This window comes from Aethalodelphis obliquidens, unplaced genomic scaffold (assembly GCF_003676395.1).
Source record: "Aethalodelphis obliquidens isolate GAN/ISIS:26980383/991018 unplaced genomic scaffold, ASM367639v1 scaffold51, whole genome shotgun sequence".
In the NCBI taxonomy this organism is placed as follows: domain Eukaryota; kingdom Metazoa; phylum Chordata; class Mammalia; order Artiodactyla; family Delphinidae; genus Aethalodelphis; species Aethalodelphis obliquidens.
In genome coordinates this window covers 3,052,660-3,077,685 of record NW_020837995.1, presented here as the reverse complement: position 1 = coordinate 3,077,685, position 25,026 = coordinate 3,052,660, and the positions used below count along the sequence as shown (strand labels likewise).

Sequence of the window (25,026 nt, the reverse complement as noted above, 5' to 3'; positions counted from 1 at the left end):
CTGTAGTGTATATTTAAAAATTTAAATGACCATTTTTTTTTAGACTAGTGCCTTGTGGAAGCTGTTTTGCAGAGTTATGTGCTCGTAGCTTCTTCATTATTGGGGAATGGCTTAATGTAAGATTTATTTACTTGTTTATAGGCTATCAAAATAGGCAGTTTATAGCCATAAGGCACTCTTAATATGATACATTAAGGTTCTTATAATATACGTTTTTTTGTACATCATCCCTATTTCCTTAGGAGGCATCTGGGAATTAAATCAATCAGTTCTTATATTCTTATGGTATAAATGATCACTTCTAGAATCTCAAAATTAGGTAGATCTTAAAATACCATATTGTTCAGTCCCCATTGTAGTGTGTGGTATATTACACAAAAGATTCATATTTGCTATCCTTACCATTATCAGATTTGGTGTATTTGTCTTAATGTATTTTTATCTGTTTGATTTTAAAATATTAAAAGTAACAGTAATTGTCATTTCTGGAGTGCTTGCTATGTGCCAGCTTCTGATCTCAGCACATTGTATATAGCAGCGTATTTATCCTCACGACAATTCTGTGATAGGTACCGTTATCCTCATTTTATGGATGATGAAACTGAGGTATAGAGAGATTAAGTAACTAGCTCAAGATATTCTACCATGGATACAGGCAGCGCCAGGTTATTAAAGCCTTGTTCTCTGGCTCTTATCCAATACTCTGTTCTTAAATAGGACAGGGTCCATTTGCCCTTTAGGACTCTCTTAACCCACACACTTTGGTATGATTATTAATCCTGTTAATCCATCCAAGTGATTTTTATACTGAAAGATTAAAAAGGGATGACTTTTAGAGCAATTTACTTTTGCCAGTGTTTATATTTCTTTTTATTAAAAATGTTTAAACCTCTTTACTATGAAATTAACAGAAAGCACATAAAATGTACAGAAACATTTAGCCTTCTGAATTTTTACCACCACTGAGGTAAAAAAACCAACCTTTTAGCATCCCACAAACCCTTATGTGCCCTTTGCTATATCATTTAAATATGTAAGTATGCAAACGTGAACACTATAGTTTAGTTTTGCTTGGTTTTAAACTTTAAATAAATGGAATCACATGATATGTACTCTTTTGTGGCTGGCTTCCTTTGTTCACAATTATTTTTTGATTTTTTAATCATCTATTTAACAATAAATCTGGAGTAGGTAGTTCAGAAGTTCATAATGTGAGGGTCTTTGTCAGCCTTTTAACAAACTTTCTGGCTTTCCCTATGTGGTTGCAAAGGGGCTACCACAGCTCCAGACCTCATGTTTTCACACAACCATATCCCAAGAGAGATAGCAGAGGGCAATTATAGCAGCAAAAAAAAACCCCTTTGACTACCCCTCCCCACTCTTTTTTTTTAATCAAATTTAATCATCCAGTTAACAATATGGTTAATAGACCCAATGTATTGTACATAAATTATCCAGCTTTGGGAGGATTTAATGAAATGCATGTTAAACCCTTGACCGGAGTCAGGCTTTACAAAGCATGCTCTCAGTAAATATTGGTAACTTAATAAAATGACCATCCCCAAATCCTTTATTTATATTTCTCATTATTTCTTATACTTTTCATCCTTATCTTTAAAGATTTTCTGGCATAATATCTAGTCTCTAGACCCATTTTTATATCTTATATGTATCCCTTTAGTTAAGTTCTTTATCTGTCTCAGAAAGTTTACTGGCAGAAGTGTAAAACCCCCAATTTAATGAATACCACCAAGATTGCTATAAGAGAAATTGAGTGTTTTTGCATTACCTTGACCCATCAAAACTGATTTTTCACTTGTCCAGTCATCCACAGGAAAAAAAAAAATTGACCACTTCACCTCTTTTGTACATGAGGAAACTGGGTCCCAGGGTGTTTAAGGATGTTGCCAAGGTAACAGTAAATCATGACTAGAATACTGATCTATCTCGTGAACCAAGATTTTCTTTCTTTCATCAATGAGGTCCTGTTTGTGGCTGAAGAAATTAAGGGTGCAGGTATTTGCGTAGCAGGGCCTGAATTCTGTTGTCTAACACACATGTGAAGTGAAATGCCTGCAGCTGGAGATCTAGAGTGTACAACACAAGCTTTTGTATCCTCTCAGTGGCTTTGCTGGCTGTAGAAGCCAGTGCCTTGGCAGTGTTCTGTCTTTGTGCTATTGCACAGTTAAATCCTTCATTTCATTCTCACTAAAGTTCTCTGACATTGCTTGCTCAGTGAAACTATTTAAGAGATCAGAAATCAGTGGAATAGGATTTTGACAGGATAATGGTCTCTTGGGGTATTATAAATTTATAATGCATACTGATTTAATTTTCAAAGCTGGGGGCTAATATCCAGTGGCATGGTTCTGGTCTGGCTACTTTATTGTCAATATACAAAATGATAAAACTAAATTAGTGGACGTTTGAACCTACCTTTGGAAGGCTACCTTGTAACTACTGCATCATTTATCCATATAAAACAAAACACTCTGATTTTTAAAGTATATAAAGAGATATCTGATATTCCCTCCACAATTTTCTAATATTTTAAACTTAATGTCAAGGCTACAGAAGCCTGATTCCCATGTTTGTGATATAGATACATGTGTCCCTTGTGCTTATAGGAGGCCATGATTTCAGCAGAATGTTTTCATTTGATTATTAAATGGAAGAATGTTAGTCAGTGTTTAAGAAATTGAGACAGGCTAGCTTTTGGCAGTTGTGATCTAATATTATGAATATTGATGAGCACTTGTGTTTTGATTAAAATTACTTGGCTTATTAATGTATGTGTTGTATCCTCGTATGTCATGGTGCTGATTGTGTTTGTTATATGGGTAGGATATAAGTAACTGTTCTTAGACAGTTTTTAAAAATAAAATAAACTATCTGAAACAAAATACAAACAAAAATAAAAAGAAAATTTGCTTTTTTCAATGCATAAATAAATATAATTATTCTGATATGTGAGTCAAAATTAAAACAAGATTCCAAAATACATCTGCATTAGTAACTCAGAAATGTTTATTTTCTCTATTTAAATATTTTTACTATTTTTATATTTTTAGGTTTGCCATCAGAAAGATAATGCTCTTGGAATTTAGGTGAGTTTAAAGGCTTTACTTTGATGAAGTTAAAGATGACAGTGTGACTTAACTTTTAGCTAAGTTTTCTGTACATTTCTGTGAGTGGATAAGAAAATAATTATAAATTTTAAAAGATTTATATTTTTGTGATTGGCTTGTTTTGGAATACGTGTATGATAGCCTTTGTTTTCAAAGATGATGTTCCATTATTAGTGTAACTTGTATTTTGAGTTGTTTTTCACTAATTAAGATAGTGTGTGCTGAGCAATTTCTGAACTCTTCTTTGGTTCCTCTAGTGCTAATGGGAGTAAATTGGAATGCATTCTGTAGCCATTTTTTCCTTCCAGGCTAACTTGTTATTACTAAGCCAGCATTGTTCTGACCTAAGCCACTGATAAATATTTCAGATGAAGAGAATATATAATTTTTAGGTTACAATTTAGATTATATTACAACCAGGTGTGGCCAGTGGACTGGAAGTAAAAGCCAAGGTTGCTGTTGATGATAGTAGTATCTGCCATTTATTGAACCTTGTGCCAGGCACATTGTTAAACATTTTACATACAGAGCACTCACAGAAACCCTGCGAAGTCAGTATTCTACTCTCCACTTAGTGAAGGAGGAAACTGAGGTGAGAGCAGTTATTTGTTAAAGATAATGCATTTAAGTAATTGGCAGAGCTGGGATGCCAATGTCTGATGCCAAAGCTCATGGTTTTTCCACTTCTCCACACTTCTTGAGGTCTAGTCTGCATCAGAAGTCAGTCTCTATTAACAACTGTTTCTCCCTACATACACTGATATGATCCTCACAAAAAATGTCATGATGTAGGTGTTCTTATTATTTTTACGGAGAGAAATTGAAGTTTATAGCTATGAATTAACTTGTAAATAGACTCCTACTATATCCTAAGAACTGTATTGTCACTGAATACTTGATCTCATTTAATCCTCATGATAATCCCAGTAAGAGTTTCCTTATTTTATAGAGAGTACTGAGGCTAGAAATTGGGTCCATCTGGCCCTTAGATTAATATGCCCTTTTTATCATATCATGCCATCTTTCAGAAGGAAAGTAAATAAAAATCAAGAGGATGCTGATATATGATTAGGATAAAGCCAGAATTCTATGGTCCTGGCAAATATCAGATACCAAGAGAATTGCAGGGACTGAAGGAGAAAAGCAGCAGAGCATATTGAAGGCATCAGTGACAGTGAAAGTTTTTTTTTGTTTTTTTTTTTTGCGGTACGCGGGCCTCTCACTGTTGTGGCCTCTCCCGTTACGGAGCACAGGCTCCGGACGTGCAGACTCAGCGGCCATGGCTCACGGGCCCAGCCGCTCTGCAGCACGTGGGATCCTCCCGGATCGGGGCACGAACCCATGTCCCCTGCATCGGCAGGCGGACTCCCAACCATTGCGCCATCAGGGAAACCCAGTGAAAGATTTTTAATAACTGAAAAAGGGGGTTGTTACCTTCCAGGAACTTTTATGTATAATAATTTCTGGGTTAGAATGCCATTTTCTCTGTGCCAGCCTCCAGACATAATGAGTCTCAAGTTTGTAATAGAGATAATTGATGGTCTCTTGCTAGAGTGAAAACTGAGATGGCATGGAGGAGGTGCCTGGGTACAGGAGAGTGAACTGAATCTTTGATGAAATGCGTAAGAGGGACGTGTTATTATATAGATTACATTTGCTGTGATTGCCAAAATAGAATCAAGGAATTATTGAACAATCCTTACGTTTGGATTAAAGAGATGTAGTTTGGAGTCAGTTCTGTATCATGTGTATATCATGGAGATAACTGCATCATCTTGGGCAAATCATTGACTCTAATATTCTCAGATTCATCATCTGAAAAATGTAAAGAATAGGTTTGGAGTTTGCTGTGTAGTCAGATAATACCCAAGACATTACTGTTAAAAACTCTGGCAAGACAATGATATCTGTGGGGCATCTGGCAGGAACAAATATGAAGATACTCTGAAAGGACATGTATTCCAACTATACTGCAAAAATATCCTACAGCTAAAAGCCTGGTAAAGATGAGTTCAAACTCCCAATTACAAAGCACATTAAAGCAAGATTTAGTTGAAACAATAAAGAATAGAATTAGATACCCCCAGAAAATCCCAGGTAATTATATAATTGATACACACTGTCCAATCATGTTTAAAATTATTATGGGCATAATAGAACACATAGAATATGTGAACAAGAAACAGGACACTAAAAATGGACAGTTTGGGGGAAAATGAAAATAAAAATCATTGAAATTTAAAAACTCAATGGGCAAATTAAATAGATGAGACACAGCTAAAGAGGGAATTAATGAATGGGGATTTAGAGCTGAGGAAATTAACAAATAATAGCAAAGAGAAATAAAGATGGAAAGTGTACAAGGCAATTAAGAGATCTAGATGCTAGAATGAGAAGATCCATTAGGAGTTTCAGAAGAGATTTAGAGAGAATGAAGGAGTGTCATTTTAGAAGAGATGATGGTTAAGAATTTTCTACAGTTGAAACATACGAGTCTTTTAGATTCAGGAAGTATATATAGCAAATTGTGAACAGAGGAACAGTGACAGGGTAAAGATCTTAAAATCTGCTGGAGAGAAAAAGACAGATTACTCAAAGAGGAAGAAGAACAAATTGATTGTAGACTTCTCAATTGTAATGATAGAGAAGATAGTAGTATGAGACTAGTACATAGAAAAACTAGTACTAGTACTATCAACCTAGAAAGAATTCTATCACCAGCTAAACTGCCATGAAATGAAGAGATTTCAGACAGATTCACATTAACAGACTTGGTAATGGAAGTTCTAAAGGGCATAATTCAGGAAAAAATTTAAGCTTATAAGAAAGGAATGATACGAAGTTTCACGCATTTTATTTATGAAAGAGTAGTCTCTAACTTGGAACCTTTTGGCCATTGTTTAGGATAAAATACTATTTACCGGTTTCCTAGGCTCTTGCAAATTAAGCAAGAATGATTGCTAAAGATAGACCCATAGAAATACCAATGTGAGCAGACCTTTGAAGAATAAGAGAAAGTAGAAAAATTATATGCTATAGCAGAATCTAAAATGCATAAATCTGCGTGTGTGTGCAAGTATGTGCACGTGCACTTGTAACCAATTGAAAAGTAATACGTGTGGAGTGATTTAAAATGGGAACAAAAAGTCCTTCTTTTTTGCATTAGTGCTTGAGAGTATTTTACAACCCCGTACAGTAACTGATGTTTATAATTACTCTGAATAAGAAATGGCTAAGCTTTGTTTTAGAAATCAGAAATACTTACTTCGTTTAGGAATATTTTCACCAAAGTCTTAGAATAAGAATTTTGGCATCTTGAGGGGGAAATGCGAGTTACCTTGAAAACTGACTTATGTTGAATACCTTGTAAATTAAGTAACAAATCCTCTTTTTGATTTGTTAAGTCTCTTAGTTTCCAGAAATCATTTGGTCCTGATGTGAGTTCATGTTAATTTCTCAGATACATTTCTCTGTGAAGCTGCCCATCATATCATTCCATTTTAGAGCTGATATTTGCCAGATATTTTTATTTTTTACTCCACGAAATGCCTTAGATAAGGGAATATCCAGTGCTCTAATGGTGTTAATTATATATGTCAATAACCTTTGAGGTCTTCCTGCTTTAAACGTATAAGACTCATTCTCCAAAGCCACATTTGCTACATATGTTTATAGTAGGTAGCACTGACCTACATTATAGGTAAATGTGTGAAGGATTCTCAAACTATAAATATAGATTTTGAAAAAGTTATAAATAATTAGGCTTTTTTAGGGGAGTGATATATTACAAAGAAGTGGTGGTAACTAATGAAATATTCTATCCCTTTTCATTCTTCCACAGCCAGTATCTTGAAAATTACCTCTGGATGAATTATTCTCCAGAAGTGTCCAGCAAAGCCTATTTAATGTCAATCTGCTGTATGGTGAATGAGAAGTTCAGAGAAAATGTCCCTGCATGGGAGGTAACAGATTTAAATTACTTCATAGCTTTCTTACTGTGCTCACTTAAGCCATTACAAAGTAGCACACTTTTTACCAATAATAAATAATGTTTTTAGAACAGAACTTTATCCAATAATAAATTAAATGTTGAGAAAAAGAATGGGTGTATGAAAAATAATATTAGGTTTCTTTCGGTTTCAATACTTTCTTTAAACTAATTTACTGTGAATTGAAAAATTATGGATGTGGAGTTATTTTTCTGCTTTGAACTTAAAACAGAGTGGCATGAGTTATAAAGACTTTTACATCAGATAAAGTAAAATTTATATTAAGTAGCACAAACAGATAATGCTTAAATGAGATATTTTTCAGTGCCTTGTTTCACAGCAGGGGGTATATATTTGTAGTTTTATGTGAATAAAGTAGTGTTTCCAAAGTTGAGACAGATATATTGTAATTTCAATTTTCTCTTTGTCTCTGATTTGGGATCTGTTTTCCCTTTTTGACATTTCTAATAGACTGACATTTTCTCTTTGTGCTACTGTAGTAGAGGCTTGATCAGCTAGTAGAGGTCCAAAATTTTGGCTTTCTTTGGCCACCATGAAATGGTCAGCTTATCAAAAGAGTTTCTTCCCCTCCAGTCATACTTTTTTAAATAAGGAAAGGCATGGGTACTTGTCATCTCTTTTGAGGGGATGGTCTCCAAAATGAAAAGGTGTTAACATTCTTTAAGATAAAACCATGGACACTTCACTGAAATATTCATTAAGTGACAACCATCATATGGCAGATTAGAACCCAGAGTAAACTAAGGGCCTTGTGTCTTATTGGGAGATCTTAGGGATTTCGTGAAGTTGCTTCGAACTACCAAAGGAAGGCAGAGGGAAGCCAGAGAATGACTTGATCAGTTTGCAGGTTATAAAAACCACTTTGGTGATTAGAGCTTGAAACAGAGAAAAGACAATACAGATAAAGAGAAGAGGTTACACACAGGTTTGGAAAGTAGAATTGATTAGACTTGATAATTGAAGTAGCTTTAGCTGGGAGAGGTATTATTTCCAATAACTTTCCAGGCTTGGGCAACTGAATGTAAAAGATGAGAGTGCCATTTACCAAGATAGGTAGAAGAGGGTTGAGGAATACTTTGGAGGGTACAAAATTATTGAATTGAGTTTTGGACTTACTGAGTTTAAATTGCTTTTGGAATATCTAGGTGAAATTGTCTAGTAGACAAAGGAATCTAAGGGTCTAGAGAAACCTGGACTGAAAATGTGTATTTAGAATCATTAGCATGTGGTATTTGAAGTAATGGGAGGGGGAAAAGAAGAATGAGGCTAGAACCCTAGGAACACTGGTCTGTAAAGTGACAAAGGAGGAGGAGCCTTCAGCACATTGAAAAGGGGTTGAGTGTTGGTAAGAGTCCTTTGCACTTGACAGCTGTAACAACTTCAGGGAGTGCTGTGGGTGGAAACCCGTTGTAGGGAAGTAAGTGAAAACAGCTAGTGTAGGCCACACATTTGGAGCACATGCCTATGAAAGAAGGGAGAGGTAAGTAACAGAAAGAAACTAGGTGGGGAGGTAGATCACAGAGAGGCTTGAATATATTTACATTATTTACCTTTTTTTTTTTAACATTATATGTTAAGAGTAAAGAGAATATAAAGGAAAGGCTGTCTTTGAGATTAGAGTGGGAAGACTTTAGTTTTTGCTAAAGATGTTGTTTCTTTTGTTTAAATTAGAAGAGTTAAAACACTTTAGATCTTTAATAAGGAAACAAAGCCTAAGCTAATTACCAGCCTAATCCTTGAAGAAAAAATAAAGGAATTGAAGCCATTATTTTATTAGCTGAACAGTTCTGCAACTCTCACATAGTCCTGCCAGAAACCTGTATTTGACTTGCTACCGTTAATAAGAAAGCAAATAATCTTTTTGTAATTATTAGGTATTGTTAATGGACTACTAAAAAGTCCACCAGTGTTTGCTTAAAGGAGAAGAGGTGAGCAAGCCATTTCAAAATGAATTTTTATTTCTCTTTTCAGACTTTTAAGAAGAAGCCAGATGACTTCCCATTCTTTTTCAAGTGTATCTTGAAAGCGGCATTAGCTGAAACTGATGGTGAATTTTCACTCCATGAACAGACAGTCTTACTGCTTTTTCTTGATCATTGCTTCAATAGTTTGGTAATTTTTCTTTATCTTTTGGGGAAACGTTCAAGTTTTCTTGTTCTTTTCAGTTGAATGTAGATGAGATTACCTCTGTAGCCAACTCTTCATGGTAGTGGGGAATGAGGATAATGCTAACAGCTTGATTTCAGCCCCTTCTCAGTAAAATCTTTTTATAAGATCTGTTTGCTTTTTAATAGATTTAGACTTGATCACTCCTTTTCTCTATCTAGCCTCTAAGTAAAATGATAATAAGAGCTGAAGTTCTCCAGACGTAGAGCAGCAAAGAGTCTAATATTAACATTGAATAATGAGATGTGTGTGTAAGCTATACACAGAAACATGGTTTCATTACTTCTCAGTCATACTTCATGCATAAGCTGGCAGGTCAGCAGGAGAGTTATGTTTTGAGTTGACTGTGTAGGGGTGGTTATGGATGATCTTTGAAAGTCTTTTGGGTTGTGTATGACACTTTTCATTCTTCATAGGATTATCTTCTAAAAAATTAATATTTACCGTAATTACTATTTCATTCGTGCTTCTCTACTGTGGTTATCTGAAGGTATATACCTATTTATTTAAAGATAGGTGCTTCTGAACTGATAGTGCATTTAGACCCATACAGGAGAATGGATGGGGTTTTTTCTTTCCCTGAAAACAGTCTTGGTAGATGGATGATTATTATCTGTTTCCATGTAGTACCTCACATGGATCTTGTAAAGACATAAGAAAAAGATTTATGATATGTCACTATTATCTCTTTAACATTTATTAAATTAAACAAAGCAAATATAAATAGATGTGATTCCTTGTCAGCAATTGAACAAAACCAAGATTTAATTAGTATTAGTAGTTTGGTGCTAGGTTTAATTAACTTAAAAGCTAGCTTATTATTGAAATACTTGATTTTTTTCAGCTTACCATCAGTTCTCATTATTTGAGGTAGCTACGCTCTGTAAAGTAGCTGCGAACACTGAATTAGCTATAACTGAACCATTGCTCTTGGGGAAAATACAGGGTTAGGTTCATGCAACCCTCTGGTCACGACAAACTGATCAGCGTATAACTGTTTTATGTGTTTCTGTTTAAAGTCACCTTATGTAATATATGTTGTTGATTCATTAACATTGAACTCGTGGTCAACAGTGCTGTAACTTAAAACAAACCTTATCTAACACACATATTTCCTCTGTAAGGCACATCACAGCCTTCTAACGCCCAGGAACACTGGACGACACTTCAGTCCTGTGCTTGGGGCCATTTTAAATAGCAAAATCACCAACCAAAACCACAATAATGTGAAAAAGTAGCACTAAATAGACCAAAAAAAGATGCTAGTGTATAATGTGAGAGCTGAAGCAAGAAGGCAGAGCATCACCTTGTCCAGCCTCAGCTGGAAATGTGTGTGTCGGGCAGCTCACGTTTTTCTCTGCTCTGTGCTGACAATGAATGACAACAAAAGCTTTGGGAATATTGAATTGGGGATTACAAATACATTTTTGCAGGTGGATGAATTCACAAATATGGAATCTACAAATAGGCTTGACTGTATCTTTTTAAAAAAGTATTGAACTTCTTAATAATAAAATATCATTAATTTGAAAATACTGATGGCATGTTTTCCCCCAGGACTTAAAAAGGCAGTACGCGCCTTATGTAAAGACTTAGGTTAAAGTGCTGGTGTGTTTATATACTTGGTTTCTTCATGCTTTATACAGGAAGTAGACTTGATACGGAGTCAAGTGCAGCAGCTTATCTCCCTTCCAATGTGGATGGGCTTACAGCCTGTAAGTATCTAATTTCAGAAACTTACATATATTTATAAGTGGAACATGTGGTTTTAGACTGTGTAGCTTTAATATGGATATAAAATGGTAGCTAAAAGTCCCCTTTCCTGCTTACAAAATTTGTCTAATTTACTATGCATTAACTTATCATAGATGTAGTTTTTTCCGTTTTAAAGTTTTTATATGTAAGCTAGCATACATTTCACCTGATTTCATTATTGTAAGGTGAAATAAGGTAATATCTATTGTGCTCAGAGAGGAGTTAATTTAGTAAAATATTATTACTCGTATATATGTCTTTGGATGAGACTAAATACAGACTTGAATTTTTTTATTTTTCTTGATTGGAATGTATATACAGCTATAGGAGAAGATCAGAATTATGTTTAGTATTAGCAACTTCATTTTTCTCATCAAATTCTTGTTGGATAATATGTGCCAGTATCAAATGAACAGATCTTAGGGAATAAAGTTAAAAACTATCAAATTCCAGTATAATACTGTATTCAGAATTCCATTTCCTGCTCTTGGGTGGTTTTGTAGATGCCCAGATAAGCAGGCTCATTCATAGGTACCAGTTGATGAAGGTGAAAACAGGCATGTATAAATAATTAATACTAAGTTAAAAATAGATAAGTGCGGTAAGAAAGAATGTGGTGGTGTGGACATTTCCTTATTGTGATAGCTCTTTTATGTTCATTGTTTCAGACCCTTTTTTTGAACTTTAATGCTCCTAAATGTTAATGCTCATTTTTCAAATTAAAGTCCTTAATTTTAGAAATAAGAAAAAAATGTATTATTGAGCTTAACATCTTGACTAGAAAAGGCAGTTTCTTCTGTCTTATTTTTTTCTGTTAACAAGTGTCAGAATTGAACAGTTCTTTAAAATATAGGTATTCGTTTCTTAGTTTTCAGGTTTTGTCATGTTGCTTTCTGGTTTTATCCCATTGCTCTATATTATATCCATACATTAGAAAACTACCTAATAGTTGATCTAATCTTTATCCTTGTAAGCTTTGGGGTTACTGATAATTTAATGTCACATCACTCTTTCAGGCACGATTGGAATTAGAATTAAAAAAGACACCTAAACTAAGAAAATTCTGGAACTTGATTAAAAAGAATGATGAAAAGATGGATCCAGAAGCAAGAGAACAGTATGTTGCCAAAGCTTTGTTCCATGTTGGTTTCTTATGCTGGGTTGTGAGTCTTAGATATTTGATTTGTTGTTTCCTTTACATACTGCTGAACCAAATAAATGAGTAAGAAGCACTTAGACTGTCATAGGAATATTTTTCTCAAAGGTCCAAGGGAGAAGCCAAACCTTCACCACGTTTTTCTCCTTTCCCTTATCTCTGCTCCAGTCATAAGTGTATCACTGGGTCTTCCCCTTGCCTGTTGTCCATCGTAGTCTCTGTCGTGGATGGTTCTCAATTTTCTCCACAATCTGCAGGCTATCATTCCAACTTATCTTTCTTTTTCTTACTCCTGCACTCTTAACAATGACTAATACACTCCATTTTATACAGTCATTCATTCCATAAATATTGAGTGTTTATTATTTTGCTGAGTACTATTATAGGTATAGGGGTTGTGGCAGAGAAGAAAATGGAAAGTAACTCCTGCTCTTGTGGAGCTTACATTCTAGTTGCGGAAGGCAACAAATAACAGATGAATTATATGGTATATTATATGGTGGTCCATGCTAAGGAGCAAAATAAATCAAGTATAACAATGAAGGAAGCAGATGAGGGTTGCAGGGTATTTTAATAGTAAGTATTACCATTTGGATAAAAGTCTAGTAGCAATTATTTACTTCATCAAACAAAGTGCTGTTAGTAGGACACAGGGGAAGAATCTGTATACTCAAAGAGATTTGTTCCGCTCTCTCTTTGAGGCAAGCTGGCCTAACTGTGTTCTTGCCTTATTTACTCTCTGACTCTTCCAGCAGTGATCCTTTTTCTTTCTTCATCTTTAAGTGCTCTTTTCCACTCACTATTTTTTCCCTCTGCTTATATGCTTAGGACTCGCTTCCCTTGGGCCTATGATAACTTCTTCTGACTCTTATTTTTTCCTCCACTTAGGAAAGTAGTCTGTATACACCTGTAGATAGTAACTGAAGTCATGAGTATGAGTGAGATTATGTAGTGAGTATGTAAACTATGAAAAGAGGGTTGAGGACAAAAAGAAGTGAAGCTTGGAGTTTTGCTGGTGATTACTGAAAATGAGAAGAACTGAAAAAAGCTGGATATCAGAGAAACAAGTTTGGGAGTAAGGAGGTGAGAGCTATAAGGACAGGATATTAGGGTCAGAATAGGAATATCCTTTCTTTAACTTCGAACTCCAGTCTCATCTCTTCCATGGTATCTTTCTAACCAATAGCCTCTTGATTGGGCTAATTACATGATATCTTTGCATTATTTGACTACTTCTAAAAAATTTAAACTCTCTCTTCCCGTTACCTCAATATGATTTAATTCCAAATCGATAGACTATTCATTGTTTTGTAAACATTCCTTCCCTAACTACCCTTTCCACTCTACTCCACTTAATTGAAGGGTAACCTTCTAAATGCTCTTCCACACCAACTACTCTAGGCCACAGTGCTTTCTTCTTCTGAACTCCTAAAACAGACTGTGTTTCTTATTGAAACATCAGGTCTTTTCATAATGATTAGACTATGTATAGTTGTTTAGAGTATAGGTTCCACAATCAGACTTAACTAGGTTTCACACTCACCTGCCGTGTAAATTTGGGCAAGTTACTGTACCTCCTTGAGCCTCAGTGTGAAATCAAGACAATAGTACCTGTTTCGTAGGACTGTCGTCAGTATGAGACTGTTTTGTATGATGTACTTAACGCAGCTCACATCCTGGCACAGTAAGTGCTCAGTTAATGTCAGCCAGTTTTATTAATGCTGGTTTGTGCTATTAATTATATTTTATGACTTGTCATTTCAAGTATATTTTAGTCATTCTCCTCCTTTTTATTTCCACCAGGACTGGCATAATCAGTTGTAGCCATCCAGTACCTTATGATTGTTTTTTGATTAGTTGGTACATAGTGCATCTTAAATTAGTAATGAGTAAAAAGTTGTTTTTTAAACTAACATTTAATTTTTATACATTGTAATACTCTGTTTAATAGTTTAAACATATTAAAGTATGTAATTGCTTATCTCATTTTAACTACATACTGAAATGTTAGATTTTTTATGTTTCAAGAGCAGACTGTAAATGAAATTTTGAAAACTTTCTAGTTCTGACCTTTAAATCACAAGTGAAAACTTTTACAGTAAGAAGATAGAGATGCTTTCTTGGCTGGTTTATTAGGCCAGTAATGAGGCTCTTCTTTTCTTCATGTAGTGCTGTATTTACATTCAAAGAAGAAGCCGTGTGTTTAAATTATGGTCCTCATTTCAGAGAGAAATGGAACATTTTGAACAGTGTAAGAAAGGCTGTTCAGCATTTAAATTTTACTTTTGAAATAATTATTTCTCAAAAATAATTTGGTCACTGTTTGTTCTCTCTGATTTTAGAGCCTATCAAGAAAGAAGATTTCTTTCACAGCTCATCCAGAAGTTTATCTCTGTGCTGAAATCAGTTCCACTTTCTGGTAACTATCTTCCTCTTCTCAGCTCATTTGTGAAGTTACCATTTAGATTCCCCTATAGTATTTACTAATCTTTAGTCTAAAAACTGCTCTCAGAGTGATTTTAAATTATATTGACAAGGGGTTATGTCCTTCCCCTTTCAAATAAGTTACCAGTCTGTGTATCGTGGCTGCCTTAGAAATTCACGTAATTTAAGGGCACCAGCATGGTTATTAAAATGTTCATTTATTTATTTTTGGAACTTGCTTATAAGCCACAGGTCCTGAACAAGGTTCTGGGACATGGTGAACAAGACACTCACAGACCCTATCTACATGGCATTTACAATTTGCTGAGTAGTGTTTTCAAGCAATATCAAATATTGTTAGGAGGGGAAGAGGAGAATTATTTTGAGATATGAGCTACAAGATGAGATGGGAAGGATTTTCCTCCATCGTGGCCCCCATTTATTGGTGAAACATATATAGATATATGCTATGTAGAGTATAAATTTCAAAATATATCATGATTATACTGTATATAGATAGATGTGTGTGTGTGTGTGTGTGTGTGTGTGTGTGTGTGTGAGTGTGAGTGTGAGTGAGAGACCTATGTGCCAGGAAGAGCTAATTACATTATTCTGGGTTCGCAAGATCTTTATAAGCATTATGTATGATATGTCATAGGTTGTTAATATTTTATTTTCTAACTGGAATATAATCTAAGAACAATGCTGTAGGTGTACCATATTTATATGCACCAGAGATTATAGCATATATATGAATCAGATTGTAGCTTTGTTTAAACTGAAATACAACAATTACTTACTTATAAATGTTGCTGCCCCCCCCCAAGTAATAGTTTACAATGGAAAATCACACCTGTAATTCAGTGACGAGTAGATACTAATGCTATAAATGCTAATTTATGGTACCTGATTTGGGGCATAATATCAGTATTACTACCAGCATCAGTATAAAGAAAAAATTGTCATATGCTTGTAATCTATGTCACTTAATATTTGTGTATTTAAATCTTTCAGTTAAGAACCTTAAACCTGGAAAGAAGACTTAGATTTGGTTTCCTTGGCACAAATAGTAATAATGAGAACCTGTAATGTCTGTAACAATTAGGGTCATAAAAATTGATGTCATCTTGGGAATTCCTTCATGGTCCAGTGTGTAGGACTCAGTGCTTTCACTGCCGTGGGCCTGAGTTTGATCCCTGGTCGGGGAGCTAAGATCCCACAAGCCACGCAGCGTGGCCAAAAAAAAAAATTGATGTCATGTAGAAAGGTTTGAAAGTCAAGTAAATACAACAGTATAGGACCTGCAGTAATTTTAACATCCTATAAACTACTAACTGTTGCCATTGTCATAATATATTGTCAGAAAAGAAAATTTCTTAGATTGATCTTGAGCTTTAATCAAAATTTGTTAACTTTCTGGCAAAGGAACCAACAAGGTGATGAAAATAGTGTGCCAGTTCAGAGAGGGCATAAAAACAGATAGAATATATAGTTAGGAAACAGAAAACTAATTTATAAAAGAGTAAAAAAGATTGTGTGTAGTTTCATTTTACAGGGTCATTACAGACAACCTGTCCATATCAATTGTTATAAAGGAAATCTGTATAGAGTGGTCTGAGATGTCAGGACGGCTATCAGAAGAAAGGAAAAATACACAATACACATAAAAAGCAAACAATAAGGATATATTGATGTCTGAAACTGAAATAACAGGGCTTCAGCTCTGAAGAATTATGCCTAGTAGGGCCAATTAGTGTAAAAATATGCTGTTTTATCCACCAGAACTCAGAAATTGAGTACCAAGCATCACGTTCTAATTTTAAATAGGCCATTGCCAGTAATTTTCTCACGCAATAAATAAAAATACAAATACAGCTCTTGTTCACTTTTAAAATTTTGGACAAAATTATTTTCCTTTGACAGTAATAAGGAAGAAAAGATACAACAGAGGACCGATTTGAATGGATTTAATTTAAAAGTCGCTCCTTTAAATTCCTTAGTTTTAGTGGCTGTGTGACCTAGACTATGTCTCAGAAAACCTGGATTCCAGTTGTAACCAGCCATTACTTTGTTCTATACTTTTATCAAGTCATTTTCCTCTGGTCCTCAGTTTCTTACCTGGAAAATGAAGAGGTAGTACAGATGTTCTCTGAGGTCTTTTCCAGCTGTGAAATTCTATAGTTATGTTATTTTAGGGTTTGGATTATGGGCATGTGTTAGTTACAAAAGTATTCATATTTCTTTTTTCACATAAAGCCTTCTATTTTCCTGTATGCTACAAGTAAAAGAGTGGATTTATTTAAGCATTTATAGGATGCCTTCTACAGGTCTAGCACTGGTTTATTTGCTGCTGGGAGTCCTTAGCCTAGGGACCCTGAAATTATCTCCTTTTCAATTGAAACAGTCTTGTCAGGTTGGTTTCAGCTGGTAAAATAGCAGAACATTTTCTGACATTAGAAAAAAAAGACATTTGTAATCCGAAAGCATGTCATGTCACAAGGTTTGTAATTCTTTTAAAAACAAAAATGTTTTTAAAAATAGTACATTAATGCTCATGAATAACACAAGATAGTGATTTAAAAAATATTTTATTGCTCTATGTGTCATTGACATTTTAATGTCAGTTAATACATGTACAGTGAAAAAAGTCACAAAAATTGTCCCTTTAATTAGTTTGTTTTGTATCTTCCCCACTCATTTTCTGTGCATTTTAAAGATATATATATATATATATATATATCTTTGTATACAGGTACACATACGTGTATGTGTTTATGCATATGAAAGAAATTCTAGATGTTTAGTATGTGAAGAAAATAAGGAAAGTAGGTCAATAACCGAGATAAAACTGTCTTTCTAGTTTTTCTATTCAAGTTTTTTCAACATCTAATCACTTGGTACACATTTTTAAAAATTAACACTTTAAAAATATTTTTGCACGTCTGATTTTTAAAATGTGTCTCTCATCTAAGCTGCATTTTTCATTTTCTCATATTTATAGAGCTTACTGTAAGGGTAAGGCCTGCCCTTTTTGAAATATATGTGAGGTCTGTGCTCTGAACCATAGTTAGTCCAATCCTGATGAATGAGACAAACAACCTTGTTTAAATAACTAAATAACTGCCAATTTTAAGATATAGTACCATAAAACGCCCTAAGTAAGAAAGTTTTAACGTGTTTTCTCTGTTATGTCTAGAACCTGTCACTATGGACAAAGTTCATTATTGTGAAAGATTTATTGAACTTATGATTGATCTAGAGGTAAGAAGTGTGTGGTGACTTCTGTTACATAATCATTAAGGAGGCTAAGATTAAGCCTGTGACTATATATGAAATATTTCTTTATCACCTCAAACTGGCCTTAGTTTGTTTGTACCTATTTCAAAATGTCTTATAGAGAAGAAAGTCAAAAGTGATTGACCCTTGAAGTTTTCAGATGACTGTCAAATGGCTGCATTTGTATAAAAAACATTATTTAGTGTAGTTATTAAACACGAGTCCAGCAATGGCAATTTATTTTGTGTCATATTTAATACCCCTACGTAGAGTTTTAAAAAGGGCTGAAGTTACAGATTTATGGCTATCGCTTTAATCATCTCACTTTTCTAAATGTGCCTAATATTATTGATGAAGAAAGATATAGCTGCTTGCTATAGTCACTTTTTAAAATTAAGATTTTTAAAAAAGATTTCATGCTACTAGGTGCAAGATTTTGATACAGAGTTCAGATGCAGAGTTGGTATAGTTCAGATTGAATTCATTTCCGTTCCTTTCCTCTCCCTCTTTAATGCAGAAAATTGAAAGAAAATCCTTTCTGTTCATTCCTTATCAGGAGAGCTAGGGTGGTTTCTAGACATGAGGATTAGAGTATTGGACTCGCAGTCATTCGTGAGATCTTCATTGAGATTCCAGCTCTGCCAGTAACTGTAATCTCTGAGGATCTCAGTAACCTCCCCTTTAACATGAGGGTATTTGACTAGATTAGTGGTTTCCAAACTGTGATTGTCATAGTTTCTCAGTATTGTCTTTCTGACTGTCATAGAATGATATGGGAAGAGGAAACTGAGAAAGGGATCTCCATTTAGGGTTTTCCACTCCCTTTTCCAAAACCATTTTTAAACCTGCACACAATACATATTGGGATTTCATATAGGATTTTGTTTGCAAACTAGTGGCCAGGGTATCTGAGATTTCTTCCAGTGCTGGATTTTATTTAGAAACATTACCACTGAATTTATTTACAGCATGGACCAGACCCTTTGCTTTGTGCGGAGTGTCTTTTGCGGGGCTGAGGGTGCTTTGTATGTGATTAACACTTCTGCACTATGTATCAGTAGACTTCACCTGTAGCTGGGAGAGCATGCAGACTTATTGCTGTGGTGATTATTTTCTCTAGGCCCTACTCCCCACAAGACGCTGGTTTAATACCATCCTGGATGACTCCCACCTTTTGGTTCACTGTTACCTTTCCAATCTTGTTCGTAGAGAAGAAGATGGCCATCTTTTTTCCCAGGTGAGCACTGGTGGATCTGAACATATTTATTGTTTTCATTTCTAAATCAATCTTTTCTTTCTTTGCCATGCACCTGGGAGTACTGGTAGCAACATATATTTTGCTAAATACTGAATTGAATGATGTAAATTCCTCATTAGTCATTTTAAAGTAAAACCAGGGCTTTCCTGGTGGCGCAGTGATTGAGAGTCCGCCTGCCGATGCAAGGGACACGGGTTCATGCCCCGGTCTGGGAAGATCCCACAAGCCGCAGAGCGGCTGGGCCTGTAAGCCATGGCCGCTGAGCCTGCGCATCCGGAGCCTGTGCTCTGCAACAGGAGAGGCCACAACAGTGAGAGGCCCACATACTGCCAAAAAAAAAGTTAAACCAAGTCTTAATATACAAAACGGATGCCTTCTTGTATAGGTGGCCTATACTAATTTTATATTATAACCTTTTTTTCTCTTCTGAATATTCATTTTATTAATGTAAACAGTAAAACAATTAAGCATTTTAAATTTGAGGGGATTAGGTAATTCAGATAAACGGTTTGTTAATCATATGTGATTTTATTATTGGACTAAATTATGTGTGATTTAGTCCCACATACCCATATATATTTTGATTCTATGTCAGTAAACACTGTGGACTATAATAGATGATAAGCATTACTTTCGAGTGAACTGTGCCCTAATATCATGGTTCTCTTTGCATAAGACGAGGGTGACAGAGGCAGTTGATAGTGTGGAAGTACATATACACTTAGACTGCTGCCTTGAGTTGGAAGGCAAGTGAACTTTGTTTACTGCCTTGGGTAGGAAGACACACTATTAAGGTTTCCCATTTCCTGTAATGTCATCCAGAAGAAAAGTCTTCTAACAGACTTCTAACACTCACCTTTCAGATCACAGCTGGAGATAAAATTTTCGTGTGTGTATTTGCACACTGTCCTAAGAATTCTTTTATCTTGTATATGTGAGCATTCCTTTTTTTCCTATTCTCTTATTAATTTTACCCAGTGATTTGTTGCATATATTAAAATACATTAAAATCCTAATATCTGGGGGGGGATAAATTGGGAGATTGGGATTGACACATAGACACTACTATATATAAAATAGATAACTAATAAGAACCTACTATATAGCACAGGGAACTCTACTCAATACTCTGTAATGGCCTGTATGGGAAAAGAATCTAAAAAACAGTATATATACGTATACGTATAACTGATTCACTTTGCTGTACAGCAGAAACTAGCACAACATTGTAAATCAACTATACACCAATAAAAATTAATTTAAAAAATCCTAATATCTGATCTGCCATAGATTAGAATTAAGAATAATAAAAATTTGGGGCGAATGGAGCCCCAAATTCTGTTGATTCTGTTGATACTGCCAGCACAGGGGGAAAGCAGGGCTTCTTAATGCACCAGGAGCTAAGCCAAAGAAAGCTTGATGGCCATGGAGACCGAAGAGAGGAATGAATAGCTTAGCTTTTCCCACCTTGCTGTTTTTTCTAATAGAAGTATAGAGAAGAGTATCTCTAATTGTGAATTGCAAAACCCTCATCAGAAAATTTTAAGTGGCATAAGACCTCAGGAGTTCCCTCTAATGGTATAGTTCTATGTAGATAGATTTTTTTTTTCCATTAAAATGATTGACTTTCTTTGATTAGTTCCTTAATGTCTCTTTAGTATTGGGATTGCAGTTGAAGTTCTTTCCTGTAGAAGTAGACCATGTGTATGAAATAGACTTAACAGTTTGTTCACAAGGCATATACTTTATGCTCACATAAATAAAACACGTTTGCGTATGTGCTGAAATGTTTGTTGCAATGTTTACATTCCAAAGCTTTTCAGTACCTCTAAGAAGGTATGTGGATTTTATTATTTTTAATACTGTCATATTTTTGCTTTCTTGTTCTCATGTTTACACAGTTTATTAATTTAAATGTATCCTTTCAGCTTTTGGACATGCTTAAGTTCTATACTGGTTTTGAGATTAATGATCAGACTGGAAATGCTCTGACAGAGAATGAGATGACTACGATTCACTATGATAGAATTACTTCTCTACAGGTAATTGAAATGCATTATAGCCTTTGCGTCTGCTCCATGAAGTTGAGTCATAAATAATTTAGGTTTTATGTAGTACAAATAGGAAAGGTGCTAATTTAATAGTGTGTTCATCTTGAATTTTAAAATATTGCTAATTCTGATGGATTCATGAAAAAGAATGCTTTCTTTTATAGTTCTCAATCTTGAGACTCAGTATATTGATATTTGACACTCAAAAAATATTAGTTACTGGGCCAGTGTAGTGTGTTTAAGTATCAGTTTTATTTTATGAAAGGGTATTTCAACTTGACAAAGTATGTGTAAGTGCTTTGTACATTTTAAAGATAAACACATGTAATGGGACTGAAATTTACCAGTGCAGCTCAGATGTGCCCCAAAAGTACCTTTGTTACTATTACTGAGCACATTTTGCTCTTGAACTCAGTTTTGTCTGGTGGCAGCTTTTATTTCTCAATTTAAAGTAATTCAGTTCTTTACATTTTAAAGAGTCTTTTTTTGGGTAAAGACTCAGCCAAACTTAAGTTCAAATTGTCTTTCATAATCAGCTCAGACATGTTTTCCTGCTTTTCTCAGAACATTAGTGTTTTTGTCCTTCTGCCTCTGCCCTTGAAGTGACCACAGCGGGTGTGGTGTGTGGCTGTTCTCTTGGCCACCAGCAAGGCACAATGACTGCTCCCTGGGAACTTGGTTGTCAGCCTACTGACAAGGCCCCAACCCTTGTTCTTTTTTTTTTTTTTTTTTTGCGGTACGCGGGCCTCTCACCGTTGTGGCCTCTGCCGTTGCGTAGGCTCAGCGGCCATGGCTCACGGGCCCAGCCGCTCCGCGGCACGTGGGATCTTCCCGGACCAGGGCACGAACCCGTGTCCCCTGCATCGGCAGACGGACTCTCAACTGCTGCGCCACCAGAGAAGCCCCCCAGCCCTTGTTCTTGATGGTGCTGGAGTCCTCCTGGGAGCTGACTCGCCTTCATTTCCTAGCTCAGGCAGCTCACTTTCAGGCTTGGTTTCAGGGTCATTTTGCTATTGCCTGTAGTTGTTTCAGGGCAGGCTCATCGATAACCTTGGCAACCTTCTGTGTCATCCAGTACAGAGCACATGAAAACTTGTGGATCTTCCCAGTGCCACATGAGCGTTATGGAGGACTAAGAATGTTATTTCACACACACTTAATCAAATCAGCATGATGCTGCTCTTTCTGTTTCCTTGCAGCTTACCCCACGTTGGTTGGAGGTGTTACCCTGCAAGGTTCTCTCTTTCCAGAGTTCCAAAGTAAAGCAGGGCACAAGCACACTATGCTGTAGGCCTCTCCCTTGAGATACATCTTCATTGGGAGTTGCCCTTGAGACTTTCTTATGGTTTTGTTAGGCCAATTCTTGATCATAAAGTGTTTTGTTTTGTTCTTTCTCTTCTCCTGTCAGTGAAGCTGGCCTTCCTGGCTATTTTCCTTTATATGCAAAATACAGTTTTAGAAATCAGAAACTGAACATTGATTCTTTGTACTCTCCGGCTAGAACAATTCTGGTTTTTTCCCATTGAATCTAATGCTTTTGAATAAGGCAGAGGTCACATATGAGAAGCATATAAGAAGGAGAATTGCATTAATTAAAAAAAATTTTTTTCCATTATGCAGTATATAAGTTGTAATTTATTATATTAATATGTAGGCATTAATTAATTAGTTAATTCTGTTCTTTTCTAGAGAGCTGCTTTTGCACATTTCCCTGAGCTCTATGATTTCGCCCTCTCAAATGTTGCAGAAGTAGATACTCGGGAATCCTTGATCAAGTTTTTTGGACCTCTTAGGTAAGGCAATGTGAAAGGACAACTGAATTTTAATTTTCTTTTTTGGTTTTAGTTATTCTTGCACTACTTTAGGTGATGTTACTTGTTGCACTACTGTTTATTGACAACTAGAACTAGTGCTTCTCTCTAGCATTTGTTATCTTTGAGTCACTTAAATATAATTATACATCTTCTCTTTATTTTGGTAAAATTTTTATTTTTCGTAACTTATATATTTTTCCTAGATCTCAAATTTTTTTAGAGTAGAATATAAGCTGGTATCCCATCAGTCGTAAACAACATACAACAGAAACCAGTAAATGTTCATCCTATGTGATATTAGAGGTTAGGCATAAGAAAAATTTTGCATGTTTAAAATTTATTAAATTGTAATGTTCTCTGGCATCTCTGTTAAGTATACTTTTTTGAAAATAGCAATAATAGCATACATTTATTTACTTTGTGATAGGTACTCTACTAGTATATAAATAAGTTAATTCTCAAAATATTCATGTGAGAGGAGTAGGTACCATTTTACATATAAGGTAGCCAAGGCACAGAAGAGTTGAGTACTTTGCCTGAGTCACACAGCAAGTAAGTGGCAAAGATAGGATTTTTTTTTTTTATAAATTTATTTTATTTTATCTTTGGCTTCGTTGGGTCTTCGTTGCTGCGTGCGGGCTTTCTCTAGTTGCTTCGAGTGAGGGCTACTCTTCATTGCAGTGCACAGGCTTCTCATTGCGGTGGCTTCTCGTCACGGAGCATGGGCTCTAGACACACGGGCTTCAGTAGTTGTGCCACATGGGCTCAGTAGTTGTGGCTCATGGACTCTAGAGCGCAGGCTCAGTAGTTGTGGTGCCTGGACTTAGTTGCTCCGCGGCATGTGGGATCTTCCTGGACCAGGGCTGGAACCCGTGTCCCCTGCATTGGCAGGCGGGTTCTTAAGCACTGCGCCAACAGGGAAGCCCCAAAGATAGGATTTGAACCTAGGTAGTCTGACTTCTGAGCCCTAATTATTTTTTTTGAGGTATAATTGATATAAAACATTATATTAGTCTCAGGTTTATAACACAATGATTTAATATTTGTATTTATTGTGAAATTGATCACCACGAGTCTAGGTAGCATTTATCTCCATATATATAGAACTTTTTGGTCTTTTGGTGAGAATATCTAAGACCTACTTTCTTTGCAACTTGCAAATATGCAGTACATTATTACTAATTATAGTCACCATGCTGTACAATTACATACCCGTGACTTATTTATTTTATAACTGGAAGTTTGTACATTTTGATCTTCTTTACCATTTCACCCACCTTTGCCTTGGGCAACCACCAATCTGTTCCCTGTTTCTGTAAGCTTGTTTTTTTTGGGGGGGGAGGGTTGTTTTAAAATTCCACATATAAGTGACTCATTAAATTCCACATATAAGTGACCCATACAGTATTTGTCTTTCTCTTTCTGACTTATTTCAGTTAGCATAATGGCCTTAGGGTCCATCCATGTTGTTGCAAATGGCAAGATTTCATTCTTTTTTATTCTGAGTCCTAACTTTTGACCACTGTGCTCTGTTATCTCCTCATTTTCCTTAACTCTGGGGAGAATTTATGTGTAGTTAATTGGCTATTTAAACTGAAGCAAACTGAGATTAGTCTGGTCATTCATTTTCATATGAGGATATGTAATAACTTACAGTAACACACACGTCTACTTCCTTCTTTTAAATAATGGCATTGAGTTCTGTTGAACAGGTCTACCATACTTTTTTTTTTTTTTTTTTTTGCGGTACGCAGGCCTCTCACCATCGTGGCCTCTCCCGTTGCGGAGCACAGGCTCCGGACGCGCAGGCTCAGCAGCCATGGCTCACAGGCCTAGCTGCTCCGCGGCATGTGGGATCTTCCAAGACCGGGGCACGAACCCGTGTCCCCTGCATCAGCAGGCGGACTCTCAACCACTGCGCCACCAGGGAAGCCCTACCATACTATTTTTTAATCACTCACCTATTGACGGATCTTTAATTTAAAATT

At 35.6% G+C, this 25,026-nt stretch overlaps 1 protein-coding gene across 4 annotated transcripts in view; it reads left to right on the top strand.

Annotated features, from left to right (window-relative positions):
* AQR (aquarius intron-binding spliceosomal factor) overlaps positions 1-25,026 on the top strand; it is a 103,141-nt gene that overhangs the window by 8,416 nt on the left and 69,699 nt on the right. For all 4 annotated transcript variants that reach the window (XM_027083807.1, XM_027083806.1, XM_027083808.1 and 1 more), the window contains 10 exons: positions 3,072-3,107; positions 6,970-7,090; positions 9,110-9,250; positions 10,951-11,019; positions 12,076-12,176; positions 14,558-14,634; positions 17,836-17,900; positions 19,036-19,152; positions 21,102-21,215; positions 22,914-23,017. In XM_027083807.1, the coding sequence (XP_026939608.1) occupies positions 3,091-3,107; positions 6,970-7,090; positions 9,110-9,250; positions 10,951-11,019; positions 12,076-12,176; positions 14,558-14,634; positions 17,836-17,900; positions 19,036-19,152; positions 21,102-21,215; positions 22,914-23,017 (926 nt within the window). In that variant the 5' untranslated portion in view covers positions 3,072-3,090. The remainder of the gene's footprint in view (positions 1-3,071; positions 3,108-6,969; positions 7,091-9,109; positions 9,251-10,950; positions 11,020-12,075; positions 12,177-14,557; positions 14,635-17,835; positions 17,901-19,035; positions 19,153-21,101; positions 21,216-22,913; positions 23,018-25,026) is intronic.